Source organism: Nyctereutes procyonoides, unplaced genomic scaffold (assembly GCF_905146905.1).
Source record: "Nyctereutes procyonoides isolate TBG_1078 unplaced genomic scaffold, NYPRO_anot_genome, whole genome shotgun sequence".
NCBI lineage: Eukaryota > Metazoa > Chordata > Mammalia > Carnivora > Canidae > Nyctereutes > Nyctereutes procyonoides.
Window position 1 is genome coordinate 27,933,309 of NW_026575082.1, and position 21,400 is coordinate 27,954,708.

General features: G+C 45.6%; 1 protein-coding gene across 2 annotated transcripts in view; it reads right to left on the reverse strand.

The window, feature by feature from the left end:
• Window positions 1-21,400, reverse strand: part of LOC129514572 (kinesin heavy chain) — a 151,817-nt gene that overhangs the window by 69,455 nt on the left and 60,962 nt on the right. For both annotated transcript variants that reach the window (XM_055333248.1, XM_055333247.1), the window contains exons 4-10: window positions 17,710-17,814; window positions 13,503-13,551; window positions 13,180-13,235; window positions 12,408-12,495; window positions 6,122-6,246; window positions 3,441-3,545; window positions 2,941-3,089 (exon numbers count right to left, since the gene is read on the reverse strand). In XM_055333248.1, coding sequence (XP_055189223.1) covers window positions 2,941-3,089; window positions 3,441-3,545; window positions 6,122-6,246; window positions 12,408-12,495; window positions 13,180-13,235; window positions 13,503-13,551; window positions 17,710-17,814 — 677 coding nt within the window. The remainder of the gene's footprint in view (window positions 1-2,940; window positions 3,090-3,440; window positions 3,546-6,121; window positions 6,247-12,407; window positions 12,496-13,179; window positions 13,236-13,502; window positions 13,552-17,709; window positions 17,815-21,400) is intronic.

Genomic DNA, 21,400 nt, shown 5'->3' on the forward strand with positions numbered 1-21,400 from the left:
GAACCTTGAGCAGCCCCAAGGTTTGGCCACCCTGCAACAAGAGCATAATGAACACTCGTTACACTGAATTTGAGATGTGCCCGGCAGTCTTTTCGGAGTTCAAAGTGCTTAATCTCATTAGCTATCAGATACCATGTCTAATCCGATGTTCAGACTCGTGTCTGCTGTGTAATTGGGTTCACTGCGTATATTTAACAATAAAGCAGGTATGGGCCCCATAGAGAAGTTAGATGTCCTTGAAGAATCCATTAAGTAACTCAGGGATAGGGGGAGAGGAACAAAACCTCACACCTTTCCAATTATAGGGCTGGAAAACACACCGGACCTAAAGCTAACCAAACTTCTGGATGTAATGGTGTCACAGGTCAGCACCTGCCCTAATGTTCTAAGGAATCCTACACAATAAGCACTTCATGCATCCATCTATCCATTCGATAAGCATTTATTTAACAACCCTCTACTGTGTGTGCCGGTTGTGCTGGATGCTTGTTGAGACAAGTGACACTGATGATAAAACAGGTCCCTGCCCTCACGCAGACAGTATGCAGAGGACTCTGATAAGACATGGCAGACCAACCTATTTCAGTTGAAAAGAGAATTGACATTTTATTTTTATTCCCTGGAATCCCAAATTAGCATCAGCCTTTCTTTAGTCTCTCATTCCAGAAACTAACTTCTAAGTCTACCTGGCTCAGTCCGGCCCCTTCTGTCCCAGTCCTACCCAGTCCTATCCCATACATTCCATTCCATTCTGTGCAGTCCCATCCTTTCTGTGTCTTTCCCACACTGTACACTGTTGAAGATGGAGGCAAAGGAAAACCTGCAACCACTCAACACCTGTTCCCTGCCGGCCTGCCTCTATGCAAAGTCAAAACTGAGGCAACTCACTAATCCTCCCAACAATTCTCAGAGGTAGGCGCTCTAGTTCTCCCTACAGACGAGGGCAGAGGCTCGAAGGCAAGTAAACAAGAGAGGGGAATGGATCAGTAGTAGAGCTTGGCTTTAAAGCTGGGGTTACTGACCCAGAGGCCTGTGCTCATCGAGGATCCTGCATAGAAGAGGCTGTGGGTCCCCGTCCTATGTCATCTTACACGTGTGGTCATCATTTACTGGCTACGTGGGCTCAGACACGGCACCTAACAGCTCATTCTAAGCCTCAATGTCACCTGTACTCAGGTGAGATGAGAACTGCTACGAGGATGTGACACTCCTGCCACGTGCTGGGCCCTAGTGATAATGACGATGCTGACGACTGCCTCACTAAGGTCAGAAGAAAGAAGATAGTCATTTGGACTTACATTGAGACTCTTCCTACAGACCACTGCAAACGCTCACAGCAGCAACCTTGAGACAGGTAGCCCAGGCCCAGGCCATCTCTGGCTTGCAATGATTCAGACTATTTTTACTTTGCAAGTGAGAAATTAAAAAAAAAAAAAAAATTTTTATGTTTCCCCCATAAATGCATTTGGTGCTGGTTTGCTCAAACATGTCTTTAGAGAAAACCAGTAAAGATGAAGAAACCTGGGGACACCTGGGTGGCTCAGCGGTAGAGCGTCTGCCTTTGGCTTAAAGTGTGGTCCTGGGGTCCCAGGATCGAGTCCCACATCAGGCTCCCCGCATGGAGCCTGCTTCTCCCTCTGTGTCTCTGCCTGTCTCTCTCCCTCTGTGTCTCTCATGAATAAATAAATAAAATCTTTAAAAAAAAAAAAAAAGATGGAGAAACCAGGAGAGACAGGGCAGGCAAGATGATCACCACAGTATCTGTGCTTCCCATAAGCTGATACTGCTTTAGGGGTATCTCATGACCCTTGAGGAAAGCAGGCATTTTCCTACCACAATTCACTGACCTAAGCATTTGACTAATCAAGGAAGTGATCTGAGCAGGACCCAAATCCAGTTTAAAAGATAGATGAGTTCTACAACATTTCAATGTAATTATTATTTATTTAGACGTCCCACAGATGCCATGACTGGGTAATTCTATGTTCTGCTGTGGGCTCAGGAAATGACTGGGGTTTAATGCAGTTTAAACAAGCCCTAACAATTTCCCATGCAGCCTGCCCACCCCCATCTGTCCTTCCTCTAGGCACCTTAAACTATTTCTCAGGCAGGAGCACACAGCACACTCCCAGGAGGAAGGCAGGGGGAGAGCTCTGTGCACCCATTTACAAATAAGGCAGCAGAGACTTGTCCGAAGGCTGCACAGGTGTTCAGGATGGAAGGGCCTGGTGGCCCTGGAAGCCGCACGCTGACCTGGCACTGAGGGACCACAGCCAAGGGAGGCAAGCTCTGGGCGGCAGGGAGGGCTGGGCAGGCGCATGTGGACCCACGTGCTTGAACGTCTCAGGGTTACCGCACTGTCCTCCTGCCCACCTGTGAGTTCTCAGAGATCCAGGAAATCTCATTTGGCCGTGCCCTCTCCTCAGCATCCAGTGTGTACCTCCCACTCCCAAGGTTAGCATGAGGATTTCCTTCGCCCCCTTTCCTATTTATGCAGCTACCCTACATGCATCCAAGTTTCTGGCTATTCTATTAGCATCTCTGTAATGGAACCCAAATATTAGAGTTAAAGATAGTTATCAATCTTGAGCTGTTCACACTCGAAATCCTGTGAACCCAAGAGTGAGAGTTTATTCTGTGAAGAACAAAAGCAACACTGCACTGAGTTACCAGCAATCACATCTATACTACGTATGAGCACTTTTTAGAAATATCATACCTCTGATTGGTGTATCTCTGCCAATTATTATGAAACGTTAAGTTTTCCTTTGGCCTTGGTGAACGATGCCTTCAGTTTACAAGGCAATACCTGCTGGGTGCAATTTTGTCATGAACTGCTTGGCCCTCACTCTACCTCCTTGCTGACCTCCTTGCCCCTCACCCCTCACTCCCTGCACCAAAGACCCAGCTCAGAGCATGGGAATGAGAGACCACACCCACCTCTGCCCAAACATCAGTGTTGACTTGGTCTCAGCCTCGTTGAAGACAGAGGGAGAACAGCAAATAACAATGGTGGTTCTACAGTTCCCGCCCAAAGAGTCCTGAAGAATCCGAGTCATCTTGCTGTCCCGGTATGGCACGTGTGTTTTCTATTTAGGAAAGAAAAAAAAAAAAAAAAGTATTGGCTATTACAGCCATTGTCCATTCAGAGAGAAAAAAAAAACAAAAACACACAAGCAAGATGGGGACATTGGGTCTTTGGATTTGGCCAAAGTTCAGACTGCCCATTCTGGGACCCGGTCATAGGAAATTAGCATCACCATTCATATATTTTAAATGGACTGGATCTCCCAGCAAGCAGGTGTCTACAGCCAGATTCCCTCCGTCCCTTTCTAAAGAAAAACAAACTAAGCTCTGGGGTATGTGGCAAAGAGGGAACACAGACCCAAAAAGCAACTTCTCATAATATCACTTAATAAGACGGGGACAGCATCACTTACTGTCCCTTCTGCCAAGGCAGAGATCACGTTTCCAAGAGCAGACAAAGATTTATTGATATTTTTAGCTTCATCGAGCACGGCTCCCTCGGCACCGGTCTTGCTGACCTATGAGGAGGAAAAGAAAGCAGTGAGCTGCACGGGACAGCAAAAGCACCCAGATGAAAAGTCCAATTCACAGGAGGGCCCTGGGCTGGGGACCTTGGGAGGCGGATGGGAATCCTCCCGGAACGCAAGAAGAAACAAAAGTAAGTAAGAATCACGTTGATCAAACCTTCCCTTGTGCCTGAGGCTGGGGACTTGTTCTGTCTTATTGTCATTTTCCTCTCAATTAGGTTTTAGGGGAATGGCTGAAATGCCTCCAGTGGTGGAGCTGCAGATGCTTCCCTGGGGGACATGCATCCGGGAAACCAGACTCCAAGAGCAAGAGCGCCGTCACTACAGAAAGGCCGGGGCCCCACGCACCTGAGCTATAGCCTCCACACTGGAGGGAGCCCAAGGGGAGCTTGAAGCAAGAACACTGTCCTGGCCACGATGAATGGACATTTTGGGGAAATGTAAATTATGAGCTCCAGCTTCAGGCAAAGGACAAGAGGTAGGGGGCGGCTGTCCAGACTCTGCTCTCCCCCTTATCCACTCCCACAGTGAGGAAAAAGGGAACGATCGTCTGAAAGATACTCAAGGGCATCAAAGTCGAGAAAGCGTGTATCACACTGTGGATTTGTCTCTTCTCCTCTGCAGCCAGAGGGATCATACACGTTCCTCCTCTGCTGTGTGACTCCCGGCGATGTCCTAGCGACAGCATCTGCTTTAGGTAGAAAGTAGTTTACAGATGCGAGGGGCAAAGGGGAGCCAGCGTGCTTCCTGGCTCTGCGGGCTGGACAAATGATGCAGGAGGAGCAGCTGCTCTCTGAAGACAGGAAAGCAGGGAAAAGATCACAAACTGTGCAAAGACTACTGGCAATGCAGACAAAGGACAGACTCCAAGTGGTAGAAACAAATGCACGTCCAGAGGGTGATGTGTTCAAATACGATAGAAACTCATCTCTCCGAGAACTTTGTGCATGTGTGTGTAGACACCACCGCAGCCAGAGAAGTAATGCTGCTGATGGGTCACCAAGAAGCCCAGCCTATTCACCCAGCGCTGATTAACGTGCTTTCATAGCTGAGCATCTTAACTCCCCGAAGTAGGCGAGACAGACAAGGGAACTGAGCCCAGGGCTGCCACACTGCCAGCCCGAGGGACGACACCATTTAGGGCACCAGGGGATTAAGGTCGTTTGTCCCAGCACATCACACTGACACATTCACGTGGACACATTTAGGGCAAAGGAAAACAGATGAGAGCAAAAGAAACCATGCGTGGGACCACAGCTGTAAACTGCCCCACAAGTACCGAAAGAAATAGCCCCTGACACTGTGCAGGCGACACTGCCAGCATGACGCGTTCTCAGCTGCTTTTAGGCCCGAAATATTCATCTCTGTGCTCGAAAGGGAAAGAGGGCAAACTTGGGAAGGACAAAGGGGCCACTGAGCTCTTTCTTCAGACCCGTGTTGCTGGTGCAGCAGCGAAGTGCGGCCCGGTTGCCAACAGTCCAGAACTAAACCGCGCTGCTCCGTATTCCCATTCTGGTGCACGTCTGTTTAATGAAAGTTACGAGCTTGTACCAGCATAATTCGGGATTCCCAATCAGAGGACTTTCCAGGAATATCCAGAGGACTTTCCGCTCATGGTGGATGTGTACAGGAGGACACTTCAAATGGCCGTTACTTATGTGGGCATTAGTGGCCATAACCTGGCAGAGAGCAATTCAGTGGTGGGGCACAGTAAGCGGAGGTCAATGACGCAGTTCAGGAGACTGGCCGAGCTTCAGGGCCAGCCCTGCTGGGGACGGTCAGCACGATGTCAGCGATGATGGAGGCCACCTGGGATTGGGCGCGGGGACTTGCTCTGTGAGGTCACCCAAGGCAAGCAGTGCCCTGAGACTGGGTGTGGCAGCAGGGACCTCTGCTAGTGCTGTGGCAGTGGGGCCAGGAGGGGGCAGGTGGGAGGTTCTGGGGAGCCTGTTTGGTCTAAAGGACGGCTGTGGCCAGCTCCTAGGAGACCATGGGACAGACCCCAAAGGAGAGCCCGGACAAAAACCAGAGAAGGGGCAGGGCATCAAGCCTCACGGCCTAAAGGAAGCACAGCTGCCCACATGAGGCCCTATTGCAGAGAGGAGCAGGGAACACGGGGAGAGCCCCAGGTTCCAGGTCTCCTCCCAGCAAGCAATCCTGCAGGGGCAGGACTGCCTCAGTCCACGGCAGGGTCCGTTTCTGGCCCACGTGAATCTGGCACAACACGGGATCCTCCCTTTCCACAGGTCATGTCCCTCCCGCATTGGCACGACGGCCTCTGCCCGGGCTGAATTCACACCAGCGCGGACCTAACATCATCACTGGGGCCAGGTCAGCATAAATCCGAGCTGGCAATCAAAGTACCTCCTTTGATGAGAAGAGGGGACTTCGGGACCAGAAAAGGGAGCCGGGAAACGAAGGCGAAATTTAATAGCGTGCTGGCACCACACCAGAGAGTTTAATGCGCTTTAAAACCAGGGAATGGAAAGGGCATAAAAATCATACCACTGCACACTGAAGCAAATAACAGGGAAAATTATAGGTAATACAAATAAGGAACCAATTACCTTTTCGCTCCCAGCCAAGTCAACTAGATAAAGCTTCCCACTGAGCTTTTTTTCGGTCTCTACATTCTCTTGTTTAATATTAATCAGGAAGATACTGTGACTTCTAGAGCTGTGTTCATTCATGTCTGAAAAGGAAAAATAGTTTACTGCTCTGCAAAGGATAGGAAGTTTAGGTAGCAGGCCTCTCATCTAAAAAAGCACAACAAATCATGCTTAATCGCTCCAGTTTTTCAAGTTAAGTCCAATTTTAAAAAGTATCTGAGACCTCTGTTTCTTTAAAAAAAAAAAAAACAACGAAAGATTTAAAATATCTTCACATGGCAAAAAACTTAAGAATCTAGGTGGATGGGCACTTGAGGGGATGAGCACTGGGTGTTATTCTATATGATGGCAAATTGAACACCAATAAAAAATAAATTAAAAAAAAAAAAAAAGGAATCTAGGTAGATGATCCTCTAACTGCCAGAAGCCCCCGTGTTGTCGCATCCCGCTCCAGGCAGGCCGTCGGCCTCCAAGAGCTCACGGCTGGGGCGCCTGGTGGCTCAGTGGTTACGTGTCTGCCTTCAGCTCAGGTCGTGATCTCGGGATCCTGGGATCAGGCCTGCACTGAGCTCCCTGCCCATGGGCAGCCTGCTTCTCCTTCTCCCTCTGCCACCCCCCCACCACCACTACGCGAGCTCACTCGCTCTCATTCAAATAAATAAAATCTTAAAAAAAAAAAAAAGATCAAAGAGCTCGCAGCTTCTGCCTCCCTCCCCTGTGGTCCTTCATCAGCCTTCATCACCCTGGTTAGTACCCAGCGTATTCCACCTTCAGCATGTGTTGAGGCAAGCTTTGCCTTCTCAGTAGTGTCACAAGCTTTCTTAAGGAAGGATTATGACCTTAAGATTAAAGGCTATTTTTCTTTCTTGAATACAGTTCAATGACCCATATAGGCACACAGAAGGTCTCAAGTATTAAACATGCTTCAGGGCAGCCCCGGTGGCGCAGCGGTTTAGCGCTGCCTACAGCCCGGGGTGTGATCCTGGAGACCCAGGATCGAGTCCCACGTCGGGCTCCCTGCATGGAGCCTGCCTCTCTCTCTGCCTGTGTCTCTGCCCCTCCCTCTCTCTCTGTCGCTCATGAATAAATAAAAGTCTTTAAAAAACAAAGGAAGTTATGTTTCTAAGATATTACATGATCTTCTGACATTATAAAAAAAATTAAAATAAAAAAATAAACATGCTTCATTAGTATGAAGTACTAGAAACAGAAATCCTTTTGGACCCTGGTCTCTGTTAACCCTGGCAGGCAGAGATCCCAGGGATGGTCTTATTCAACTCCCACTAGCAATCATTTCTTAAAACCAACTTTCCAGGGGCGCCTGGGTGGCTCGGTCAGTTAAGCATCTGCCTTCGGTTCAGGTCATGATCCCAGGGTTCTGGGATCGAGCCCCACGGCGGGCTCCCTGCTCCGCAGGGCATCTGCTTCTCCCTCTCCTTCTGCCTGCTGCTCCGCCTGCTTATGCACTCGCTCTCTCGCTCTCAAATAAATAAAATCTTAAAAAAAAAAAAAAAAAAAAAAAACCCTCTCCAGGCACCCTCGTCAAAGATCTAAAGACTAACAACCTCAAGATCGTGAGTTGTGGTTGTGGGTGCAGGGACTCAAAGAGGATTACCAGTCTCTTATCCAGCATGTGGAAAACAGTAAGAATGCAGACAATGATTGGCTCCAACTGGAATCTAACTAGGAAGGGACTCGGTAGTTTGGAAAATGATGGTATATCCATGACCTACCTCCTCAATTATGAGTCTTGGACATAGAGTGCGACATTACTATCACATATCCCACTACCGCTCCAGAAATTACAGCCTCTGAACTCGATGGAAGGTGTACAGGGTGGCAAAATATGCCTGACCAATCATTTTCAGCCTTTGTGGGCCAGGAATGTGTTTGCACTACATCATCTCATGACTCTGGGGCTGGCTCCACGGCTGGTAGTGGAAATCCCCAATATGATTCAAAAGAGGTGTGATTTGGCATAAAGAGAAATGCAACCAATGAAGGAGCAAGCCACTGAGGCAGGACAGAAGGACCTTTGATAGGCTATGTTCCTATTCTCTACGCATCATCCTTACTCCTCCAACTGCTTCCCCTCAGACTCCTTCACCCATAATTTTTCCCAAGTAGCTGCATCAGCCAGTGCTGAAAAAATAAACAACAGTATTGCTACTGAATTTCTAAGACTACAGAGGGAAGAGAAAGACTGAGGCTTTGGGAAACCAAAGGCAATTTAGATCTCTTCCCTTCCCCAGGTGGAGCAATGTGAGATCCAGGGAGGATAGGAGGTGCTGAAAGTGGGTACATAGTCCTTTTGGTTTCTGGAGATAGCTCATGAATAAAAGCTGATTCCTTTGGTGGCAAAAAAATCTTTCCAGAATATGGGGGGGGCGGGGGAGCAGGGGTAAGATTCCACAAAAAATATGTTGGAATTAATAAATGAATTAAGTTGCAAGATACAAAAGCAGTATATGTAAAAATCAGTTGCATTTCTACACACTAAAAATAAACAATCTGATAAGAAAATAATTCAATTTAAAATATCAACAAAAAGAGGGATGCTTGGGTGGCTCAGTCTGTTAAGTGTCTGACTCTTGATTTTGGCTCATGTCATGATCTCAGAGCCATGAGATCAAGTCCAGTGTGCAGCTCCATGCTGGGCATGGAGCCGGCTTGGGATTCTCACCCTGCTACCCCTGACCCCCAATTCACGTGCACGGGCACAGGTGCATTCTCTCTCTCTCTCTCTCCAAAGTAAAGAAATAAAATAAATAAAATTTCAACAAAAAGAATACGATGCTTAGGGGTAAATCTAACAAAATAAATGAAAGACATGTACACTAATAACTACAAAATGAGGGGTACCTGGCTGGGAATTTGCGACTCTGGATCTCAAGGTTATAAGTTCAAGTCCCACATTGGTTATAGAGATCACTTTTAAAAAAATAAAATCTTTTTAAAACTTTAAAAAGAATAAAAACTACAAAATGTAAGAAGACACACTTAAAAGGAAAGACATTCCTGGATCGGAAGACTTTACATTGTGAAAATGGTCAATACTACCAAAAGCAATCTAGAGATTTGATGCAATCTATAACAGGAACCTAGTCGTGTTTTTTGCAGAAATAGAAAAGTTCATCCCAAAATTTAAATGGAACCTAGTCGTGTTTTTTGCAGAAATAGAAAAGTTCATCCCAAAATTTATATGGAATCCCCAGGAGCCCTGAATACCCAAAACAATCTTGAAAAAGAACAAAAAGAACATACTTACTCATTTCAAAACTTACTACTAAGCTACAGTAATCAAACAGTGTGATACTGGCATAAAGGCAAGCACATAAAATGGTAAAATAATCTTCAACAAGAGTGTCAAGACCATTTGGTGGGGAAACAACAGTCTCTTTACCAAACCAGATACTGGACATCCACATGCAAAAAAGTGAAGTTAGACTCTTACCCAGGCCATATACTAACTCAAAACTAATCAAAAACCAAATGAAAAAGCTAAAACTATAAAATCTCGAAGAAAGCATAGGGGAGAAAGTTCATAACACTGGATTTGGCAATGATTTCTTGGAAATAATACCAAAACCACAAGCAGCAATAATAAAAAACAAGTATATTGGACTTTATCAAAATTAAAAACTTTTATGCATGAAAGGACAGCATCAACAGAATGAAAAGACAACCCACAGAATGAGAGAAAATATTTGCAAATCATATGTCTCATAAGGAATTGAGATCCAGAATGTACAAAGAACTCCTATAAATCAACAAGAAAAGAAATCCAATTATAAATTGAGCAAAGGACCTGAACAGTTTTCCAAAGACAATGTACAAATGGCCAATATGCACATGAAAAAACACCAAATATCACTAATCATTAGTGAAATGCGAATCAAAACCACAACTAACACTTCACACCCATTAGTATGGCTACTAAAAACAAAAACGGAAACTAAGAAGTGGGGCAGCCTGGGAGGCTCAGCAGTTTAGCGCCAACTTCAGCCCAGGGTGTGATCCTCAGGACCCGGGATCAAGTCCCACGTCGGGCTCCCTGCATGGAGCCTGCTTCTCCCTCTGCCTGTGTCTGTGTCTCTGCCTCTGCCTCTCTCTCTCTCTCTCTCTCTCTGTGTGTGTGTGTGTGTGTGTGTGTGTGTGTGTGTTTCTCATGAATGAATAAATAAATAGAATCTTTGAAAAGAAACTAAGAAGCGTTGGCAAGGAGGTGGAGAAATTGAAACTCTCATGCACTCTTGGTGGGAATATAAAATGGTGCACAGCTACAATGGAAAACAGTGTGGCAGTTCCTTAAAAAATTAAAAGTAGAGCGAACATAGATCTAGCACCTCCACTTCTGTGTGTATACCCAAAAGAAAGCAGAAACCTCAACAGATATTTACACATCCATGTTCATAGCAGCATTATCCACAACAGCCAGAAGGTGGAAGCAACACAAGTGTCTACGTGTCTATCTGTGGATGAATGAATAGACAAAATGTAGTATATACATACAATAGAATATTATTCAGCATTTTAAAAAGAAAGGACGTTGACGCATGCTACAACATGGATGAGCCTTAAAGACGTTATGCTATGTGAAGCAAGCACGTCACAAGAGGATTTGTATCACTCCACTTACAGGAGGTACCTGGAGTTGTCAAATTCATTGAGACACAACGTAGTATAGTGGTTACCAGAGGTTGGGAGGAGGAAGTGTGGGGCGTACTGCTCAATGGACATGAGGTTTAACCTTGGGATGATTAAATTCTGGAAATATGCCTTTCTGCCATTCTTGCCAGTGGTGATGACTGCAAAACATTGTGAATGGGCGACTTAATGCTACTGAATTGTACCCTTTAAAAATGGTTAAAACGCTGCTGAAGTTTTATATTATGGGTGTTTTCCCACAATGATTTTAAAAACCACCTTACCAGAATGACAAGAAAAATAGTTAATGTTCCGCACCTACAGTTCTGAACTGAGGGGCCAAGATGGATTGTCAAGTATGCCATGAATAATTCATGACTAGTAACAGCTTAAGAAATCAAGTAAATAACTTCTCTATAAATGAGAGATGCTATGACTAGAAGATTGTCAGTCTTGCATTCTTTCAAGTGTATGTAGAAGCAGAAGAGAAAGAGGTGGAATTTAACCTACGCCGTGTAACCTGTCCCGGCTCACCTACGAAATCTGCCGCCGGTGCTAATGTCAGCTGTCAGGATGCCAGGGTAGAGAAAAGGTAGAGAATTACAGTTCTGGATCACAGAATCCCAGAGCCTTGGGTGGGAGAGCTAGGGAGGCTACACCAGCCAAGCAACTGGTGCTTCCATCTCTTGTACACCACACAGGGAGCTCCCTGCCCCTCCAGGTGGGGGGCTTTACTTGGGGGCAGTATCGGGGGCAGAGGGTTCTTGCAGTTGGTTAAAACCAGTCACTCATGGCTTCAATAGTCCTGGGTGGCTTCCCCACTGGCTCCTACAAAGCTTGAACAGGTGAAGAAATACTACACTGTCCATAGGTTCGCCTCCGAGTTTTTCTTTCTTTCAACCTACAAACCCCTTTTACTTCAGCTCCTCTCCATACAAACTCACTCTGATTTATCCACATCCCTCTGGATGAGACAAACAGCCCCCATCTTTTCCGGGGACCTCTGCTGCTCTAACAACATACGACCCGCTTCCCAGAGATGTGTGCGCACACCGAGGAAGGAAGAGCAGGGTGAGGAAGCTAACCTGAATGTGTTTGGTACTAACACAGCCTCGAAAGGCTCCTAATAAAGCCCCCAGTCTGCTTTCTGAGCTCCTCCTTGCTTTTCCTTCCCTTTTTCACACAGGGCAGGAATCTAACATGGTTTCTTTCCACACCGATGACCAACATACAAAATTTGTTGGCTTGCATTTTTTTTTTTAACCTGAGCAATAATGTGGCTGAAATGCATTTAGAAGCTTTTTATCCCCTTTACGTGACTGATTGGTCATTTTCTCCCATGTCCAGTTCCCCGGTGCTACTGGCGCCCCGCGGGCCTCACTCAGGATTCCCGAGAGTCCTCTGAATAACAGGTGCCACTTCCCATGACCTGCTTAGACACCCGCCCCGCACACACCCGTGCATCTGATTCTGAGCCGCTGCTTTACAATCACCTTCCCCGACATCATCTCATTTGGACCCCACTCCCCCCCTCCCGGTGGGCGGGCAGATGTTGGTATCCCAAGTCACAGGGGAGGAAACGCCACACCAGGCTTACTTGTTACAGCCACGTGTCGGTTTGCTTTGCCTTCATCTATCACATCCATGACTTCCTCGGGGCTGGACACAAACCGCTCGGTACACCCCTGGAAAAGAAGCAGTTCAACTTCACCATCAGAAACTAGAAAGCAACTCAATTTGAAGAAGCTAAACATTTTCCCTCTTCTCTAGAGGCGCAGATGAAGAGAAAGGCTGCTGTGCTGGTCCGACTGCTCGTCCTCCCCGCCGACGGCACGCGCTCTACCTCACAGAGAAGTCTAAGCCAACCCTCGGAAACCCAGAAGTAAGCCATAAAAGAAATGCTGACTTTTCCTAGATTCTTAAATACCTGTGCATACTAACAGCAATAGAAATAGAAAATAAAGAAAACCAGTGACAGAAAAAGAAATGGATGAGATTGTGTTTGCCTTTCATTCTGGCCACCAACTTAGACTCTTTGAAGTTCTAGACATAATGCTATGGTAGGCTTCCCCTAACTGCAAAGTACCAACAATTACTTCCACTATCAAAGCCTCTTTGCGTGTGAATAACCAATATTTGTTCACTTCTCCACTTCTTACCTCATGCGATTAGACATCTGTGTTAGATTCACATAGAGATACAACTGAAGAAACTAAACGTCTATTTTTTAACCAGATAAATATTAAATATAAGGAACACGACGAAATACCTACATACACCATATAGGTAATATTCTGGGCATATTCTGTAACTATTATGATAACAGAGACGGGAGAGAAGTCAATTGCACCATCAAGTCTTCCTCATACCTTCACGTACGGGACTCTGTTTTTATCTTCGTGAACAGCCAAGTTCGTCTTGGATACTGATAATAATGACGGCATGCGGAGGAGAAAAGAGAAGTTAAAGATTCTGTATTGAAGGAAAAAGAGAAATTGTTACCGAACATAGGCAACTGTAATCTCTTTGCCATATGTAGGTTTAAGCCTTGGCGGAGAATAAGCAGAGGGCGTAAATGCAATAAAACGGCTCTATAAATTTTCATGAATTCCTTACGCAGAAGTATTGTGAATCATTTCAACCTCCCTGGACCTTACTTAAGGAACAGAGGACAAGCACTCAGGTTACTCACCATCAAGTAAGTCCCTGATTTTGTCCAAGTAGATCTCAAAATAGGAAACCTAGATAAAAACAAATGGAGTCTGAAACAGAAATGCCACGCTGTATCTGAAAAACAGCCTTATCAGGGCTCCTAACAGCCTGCGTCACGTGCAGCCATGAGGAGCGAGCCGAGGGGGCACGAGTCGAGCGTTCCGAGGCCCACGGCACAGAGCCCGGCGGGCTCTTCTGCGCCGCATTACAGCCACTATCAGCAGACTCGTGCGCTCCTCAGCCACTTACAGGAGGACTCTCCCTCTCACCCTCGCTGAGCACCAAGCAAACTTCTAGGCATGACAAAGGCCGGGACAGAAAACGTTCTTGGCGAGTGGCTGTCACAGTCGGGATGCCTCTCCTCGTGCGTGATGTTGACACGGGTCAACAGACCAGACCAGGTCCAAACAGTCACATGAAGGAAGTGGGGACTGGGATAAGGACAGTCGGCTTGGAGCTGCAAGAGCTCAAGGGCAACTGGGGGAGAGCTACTGACGGTGCCCAGCTTTGGGGAGTCCAGGAAGGGTTTGAACAAAATGAGATTTAGTGAGAGACAGGCCAGACTGTGAGAGGGGAAGGAAGCCTTCCAGTGATCCTCAGAGCCCAGGCCCAGCCCCGCAGGCATCAGCATCACCCACAGCCTCTACTGAAACTGCAGAGTCGTGAACCCTACTGCAGGCCTCCCGAATCAGAACCTCCAAGAACCAAGGAATCTGCTTCTAAATTCCCTGGTCGTTCTTAGGGCAGCTGACATCCAAAAAAAAACTTTAACTGCACATGTGATCGTGGGGGTTTAATTCACATGTAACCAGGAATACATCTGCCGAATGATGCCACTGGACTTGATGAGGTCAAAAATTCTCTCTAGGATCCTGCACTCTTTGTTGACACCTGCCTTCTACCTCCCAATTCAACTTTTCTTTCTTTCGTGTTCATGGGTTTTTGAAACCTACACAAAGGGATGGATAAACAATTTGTTAAGGAAGGAAAAAAGTTGCAAAAAGTTGTAAAGCTGAGGTGTAAGTCTATAGGTGAAACCTCTCCCTGGCATCCCCGCTCTGGACTAGTCCTGCCTCTGGTTGGGGGCAGTGAAGCCTCCCAAACCCAGCAGCACCAGGCCTCACCCCTCGGGTTCATTACCTTGTCTGAATCCTGGAGCCTCCTGATTTCCCAGCTTCCCTGAGATCTGGGGTCTTGGCTTTGAACTCTGGAATGTGTAGCTGGGCATCCTCTCCAAGTTGCCTGTCTGCCTAACAGCCTGAGCTTGCCTGATCATCTGTCAAACTCCCCAGTCACCAAGCTCTGTGCGTCATAGACACACCTAGCTGACCTTGGAAAGACTCCCTGCTCCTGAAACTTCTCCCTGTGGCTGGAATCCTAGGGTCTGTTTGGCCTCTAATCCTAAATGTCTCTAACCCAGCCTCCTTGCAACCAACTAAACCCTAGTTCCAACACATTCAACACACTTCAAAACTATCTGGTTTTCATTAAGACTTCTGTTACCTTTGGAGCACCTGGGAGGCTCAGGGGTTGAGCGTCTGCCTTTGGCTCAGGTAGTGATCCTGGGGTCCTGAGATCGAGTCCCGCAGCACACTACCTGGCTTCTGCCTGTGTCTCTGCCTCTCTCTCTCTCTCTCTCTCTCTGTGTGTGTGTGTCTCTCATGAATAAATAAATAAAATCTCAAAAAAAAAAAGACTTCTGTCATCTTTGAGATGTACACATGTGTCCTTATTTCCATAGATTACAGGGAAATTAATTATACTAAAAACAGTCATAAATTACATATTTAGCAAATATGGCAATTAAAATCCTGTTCACATTTAAAATGAGAAGGAAAAAACACATTTATTTATTTATTTATTTATTTATTTATTTATTTATTTATTTCCACAGAAGATACTGGCTGCTTTTGGGGGGTGGGGAGGGGGACAATTTTGTCATTTTTGTCATTTCAAACACTTTGTGAGACCAAGTGGAAGAAAAATAAATATGTGTTGCTTTGCATTAAGAAACAGCATGTTCAGAAATAACATTTAAAAGCTCTTTGGGGCTCACTTTAAGGAAAAGCTTTTCAATAAATACTGCTTTAATCAAGCCTCTTTTTCTTGACTAAGCCTGTCACTACTCAGTTCAAAATACAGAGCAGTCAATAGCTAGCCTGCCCACTTACAATTATGATATACGAAATAAGGGAGCATAAACTACACATGCAGGACGGGAAGCCAGACTGTAAAATTCAGCCCTGGAGACGTGGGTGCTGTTCCTTCTCTCCACCCCCCCTTCCCCACCCCATGCTGGGGCTGTTTTTATCTTAATAAGATTCCAATACAAGACCCTACTTTGAGGGCAGTAATTGGTTTAACATCTTACTCCAGGATTATCCCCATAAGAACCCTACAGTAGTTTAAGTTATTTAAATGCAAACAGCCTTAAAGATGTACTAAGCTCCTCAATCTTGATCCCATCAAAGCAACAGGCTTCTGTATCCTTAGATATTAAAGAACCCTGGCAAGGAGAAACCTGTGTTAGCCCACAGAGGGAGGAAAAAAGATTTGTAAAGTAAAAAGACTTGCTGGATCTAATTTATAATGGGGCAAACAGTTGCTGCCTTGTTTTTATATAATCTAGGAAAGGCACATAGCAGAAGAATGCAAGGGCGGAAAGTTTAAGATGATGGGAAAGATGGTGCACGGAGGATTGGTCAGATCAAGAGTCTAATTAATCTCAGATGCCAATAACCTGATGTGTGACTCTGGCCATCCAACGCTACATCTTGAAACTTCTGTTCCTCCATCTCTCAAATGACGAGCCTTAGGGCACTAAGGTCCCAGCCTCAAAGGATGGTCAGCTTCTTGGCTCCTCTGCTCCACTCTGAGTCTTCTCAGAACTGCCCCGGTCTCTTCCCCACCCCCTGTCTACACTGTCCCCAGTCGCCATGGTGGGGACCCAGCCAGCCGTGTGCATCCTGGACACCACTAGTCAGAGCTGAGGGCAACCCCTGCCGTAGGCTAGGCCAATGAGCCCCTTCCCCCAGGAATTAGGAATTGGGAATAAGGGATATGAAACAGGAGCTGTCATGGTTCCTTTCCCCCGCATTCGTCTCCCGGACAAAAGATGAAGCAAGCAGACAGAAAGGCAGGGACTGCAATAACAGGGATAGGGTTTCCTTTGGAGGTGATGAAAATATTCTAGAATAGATCATGGTTGTACAATATTGGAAATATACTAAAAACCATCAAGTTGTACACTTTAAAAAAAATGAATCTTATGGTGCATGAGTTGTATCTCAGTTTTTTTTTTTAGCTTAAAATTTAAAGGAAAAGCAGGGTCTGGATTTCTTGCTTTCCCACAACCCCCAAGCCCCATGCCTACTATCAAATTTTATATCATGTAACAACGTTCTCTATTTGCTTAAACAGGTGGTTTTCAGTCACTTGCAAGCAAAGGAGTTCCAGTGAATGTAACCCTAATACCCAATGTTATAAATTAACAGCTAAGAAAATTCAGAGAGTAAAAATCTCTCTTTCAATTCAAATTTTAAGCTGTAACAGAGGTTATGGCTTAAAAAAAAAAAACAGGAAAAGAAACAAAAACAAGGAAGGATAACCTTCCCCAACACTTGCCAGAGTGTACTCCTCATAACACGAGTCTATCATACCTCAAAAGGGGGAAAATGTGTACACAGTCAAATAAGCTGGAAAATGTAATCTACTATATGTGCCCTTCGTCAAACTGGATTATATGAGAGCATATTTAACTTGTGATGAACTTAACATTGTTCAACAAAACATTTTCCCAGCTTATTTGGCCACACAAACCTTTTCCCTGATAGCTCACTTATTAATAAAAGAGGTACGGGGTTCCATGGAACACACTTTGGGAAGCGCTATCCTAACCCAATCATGGACACATTCCAGCTGTATCTATAGAAATGCACTGTGTAAAAGGTGGAATTCAGATAACTATCAAGATGATTCTATCCTAGAAGGCTTATACTTTATATATAACTTTATAAATTATTTCCTCAGTATTCACCTAAGGAATTGAATAACTGGCTTTGCTTACCACGTCATTTAATTTAAAATAGATACAAATAATCTTTTACATATACATAAAAAGAAGAAAGCTAAGAAACATGATTTGGGACCCAGTTTCTTCTCTTTAGACTTAAATCAATAGCACTTACCTTGATGTGAAACTCTAGGTTTTCATCCATGGAATAGATGTGGTCAAAGATGTCATGTGCAATCCTCGGAATGATGCCCATGAGTTGAGGGTCATGTAGCTTCCCCTAGTGAGTGAAAAACACAACTTTAGACAGCTAAAGAGTGCCAAGAGACATGGATAGAGGGGAGGGACCACACTGGATTTCCTAACAGAATTCCATGGAAAAGGGAGCGCCCCCCCCCCCACTGCTTGATCCTTGAAGGTCCACCTGATATGCCAACAGATCAAAAGTTCATGGAAATAACTCAATGTGTTGTTTTTTACCTAGCAGGAGAGAGCTTATTCTGTGAGGTTCTGGAGCTCTGAAATATTTGCTCCGGCTGCCACTCAGGTCAGCAAATCGGTATATGGGGGTGAGGATGTGGGTAGAAAGCAGGAGGGAAGGCCGGAGGAGGACTGGAATTATATGACTGTCACATACTAAATGTGGTCTCTGTTTTGAAATTTTTATAAACTGATCAGAATATATAAATCCAAATTAATCTGCTGTAATAAAACCACCCTGAGAGCTGATAGACAGTTTCATTAATGTCATCACTGCTCAAAATTTTTAACAATCTTATTCTAAAAACACCTCAGTATCACTTGACAAACCAATCAAGAAAAGCCATTTTACCAATTTCTCAAAAAATTCTACTTCCCAGCCTATAATGGTACAAATAAATTTTTAGCTGTTTCTTTTGTTTTAAATTTCTTGCTATTTCTAATATTTAAATCCACTTGTAAGATAGTGTCTTGTTTTTATCCCCCTTTTTCCTACCAGAGAGGTCCAGTCCTCCCTTTCCCATGCAGCCAGCAATCCTCCTCCAACCCTAAGGGGGCTTGAGGGATAGTTCATCTAAGGGGTGAAGGGACAGATGAATTATTCTGTGATTTGAACTATTTTACTAAATCCATTTTTAAAGAACCAGATTTGCTGCTTCTGAAGACTCTCAAAAAGATATGCCATAGTATCTGAAAGCAATTCCTAAAGCAGAGTTCTAGAGGTATTTAGAGTAGCAGCCTTAGCAAGAACTTCCAAGCTCTTCTCTGTTCCATGTTCAACTACCCATGAGGGCACACAGTCTATAGGTCTAAAGTAATCATGGGCAAGAGTATTCCCAGAGTCTCTGAGACCTCCAGAAAGTTATAAAACTCTAGGAAAAAGTGGAACTGGAAGAAAAGTATAAAACCCATTTACTCTTCAGTCAACAACCTTTACCAACACTATGACTCACATCCTTGTTCTAAACCCGCCTGACACCTGGAAGATCTGCTGTGTTTTCCTCAATGAGATCTTCTTTATCCTTCGGGGGTTCACCGTTAGTGCCTCTCTGACAGGTTGCCTTTCAAGCCATCATTTGAGTCACCAAAAAGGAAGAAGCCATGTGGACTCTGGCACTAACCCCAGGCCACAAAGCACTTTACATTATGAATCCTCCTTTGCGCACCTGATCCCTGACCTTCCATTCTATTGAAAGCAAGTGAAAAGTTGAATTTGGAAACATCTGGCCTCTGGCAAAGCTCTCTTACCTGGGAAAATGGGGATTCCCCTGGGAGGCACTCGTGTGCTAAGAGCCCTAAATCATGTGATGTGTTTATATGGCTTATTGTTGGACTCTACAGTCCCTGAAGGCAAGATGGCCAGTGCACACGTATTTCTTCCCACTGCTTATGATTCTTAGTATATGCAGTGTCTCCTGCACAGAATTATTACAGAAGTTAAATTAAGCAGCATACATAAAGTACTTAGAAACAATAAATGTTGGCATTGTATTATCCAGCTCATATCAGGTTCTCTTTAAGCAGATGTTAGTTGTTAGTTGTTTGACCTAAAGAGTCTGAAAATAAAAAAAAATTAAAAAAAAGAGAGTCTGAAAATACATTTCTATCCCAGACCATGAATCCTAGGAAAACAGCCCCAAACGTTTGGAGAATCAGAATCTCTCCAATGTTGGTAACCCTTCTACTTAGAGGCCTTCGTAAACATCAAATATCAGGCCCCACAGGCTCAGGACTGTGCAAACTGCTGGCAGAAATGACATGGATGGTGAAAACAGATCTCTGTCCTGTCAAACGTTGTGATGCCCTTGGGCCAATCCACCTCAGAGGCTCTGAGGAGTGCCCCCCCCAGGACCCTTCAATAATCCATCATAATCCTTTAGCTTCTCCTCAGTGGCCCACAGACAAAGAAGAATGAGAGATAATCCAAAAATCATTTATAAAGGACTCAAAGCCATTTCCCTAGACACCTCCCCTTCCAATCGATTCCTAGCTTATACAAATACTGACATCCCTTTGTTTGCCTTTGTTAGGGTAAGAACCAAGGCAGAACCAGGGAGGAGTCTGGGATACTCCCTGTTTTGTTTCCCTGAAGCCCACACCCAAAAGTTACACGAGAGGGAAACACATGTTTATCCGGAAGGAGGCATAACAATACCTCCCAATCCCACGATTGTGGAAGTAATACTCAAATCTACCACAGGTTTAGGGGCTGGGATGCTTGATCTAGCTCATCAGCCCAAGAGTGATGAGAACTGAGCGTTTATGTTAGTAAACTGAGGCTGGCAAGACAACCTGTGTGTGTGTGCGTGAGGGGTATACATGGTTCATGGTGTGGGTGTGGGTGTGGGTGTGATGTATGTAGTACGGGGGTGTGAGTGGTGTTGGGGGAGTGTTGATGTGTGTGGTGTGTGTGTATGAGACAGAGAGGTGTTCCATGAAGCTCTTCACTCTTGCAAATAAAATACACACACACACGATAGTCACACCTCAGGCAATAAAAGGTGGCAAAAAAGCGGATAGCTGCAGAAATTCAGAGAACAGAGGCGTCCCTTCCAGCCAGGGTGACATGGGAGGGCTCCCTGGAGGGACACCAAATCTTGAGAGATGAGGAAGATGAGGACGGGCGAGGGGGATGCAGCAGGGAAGCTGCGAGGAGAGTGATGTAGCAAAGGTACAGGAACTGAGAAGACTAACGCCCTCCTAGAGAGATGGTCGGGTTTGGCCAGCAAAGCAATGTCCACTTCATCATCTTTTTTCTCCCCGAAAACAAAAAGAACATTTTAATACCTGGATCCTACATAATCCTCTTCAAAAACGTCTCCCACTTGTGGATGTGGCCTTCGCGGGGCATGTATGAAAGAAGAAACCAGACCCAGGCCACCGGCCCCAGAACAAGAGTCCCTTTGTTCCAACGCCAGGCGCCTCCTCAACCTCCCAAGCAGGATGGTTTCCTGAAGCACTTGAGATGGGGAAGCAGGCAGCCCGGCGGCTCACACGAGCACCAGTGCACTTGGACAGGCTCATTAAGAATCGCTTGGCAGGCGCAGCTCAGCAGTGGGGTGGCCTGTGCCCCTCCACGGGCTCCAGGTGTCCCTCTGGGCAGAAGGAGAAGCAGCGCGTCTCCATCCATCCAACTCGGTGCCAGAGAGGGCCACAAGCAAGGCACGGGGCCCAGAGAGGCCTCCCAGCCCCACAGGTGGAGCCAAGGCCCAGCCCCGTCTTCCCATGGAGCCAGCCAGCCCTGGGAACGCAAGCCGCACACGCCCGGGGTCGGGGGCACGACCAGGTCCTACTGAGTGTGCCAGCAACACCGTCGAGTGTTTCATACTTTTTACTGAAAATCTGCCTTAAATGCTCCATCTTCAGAAGCTAATCTTTCCAATTTT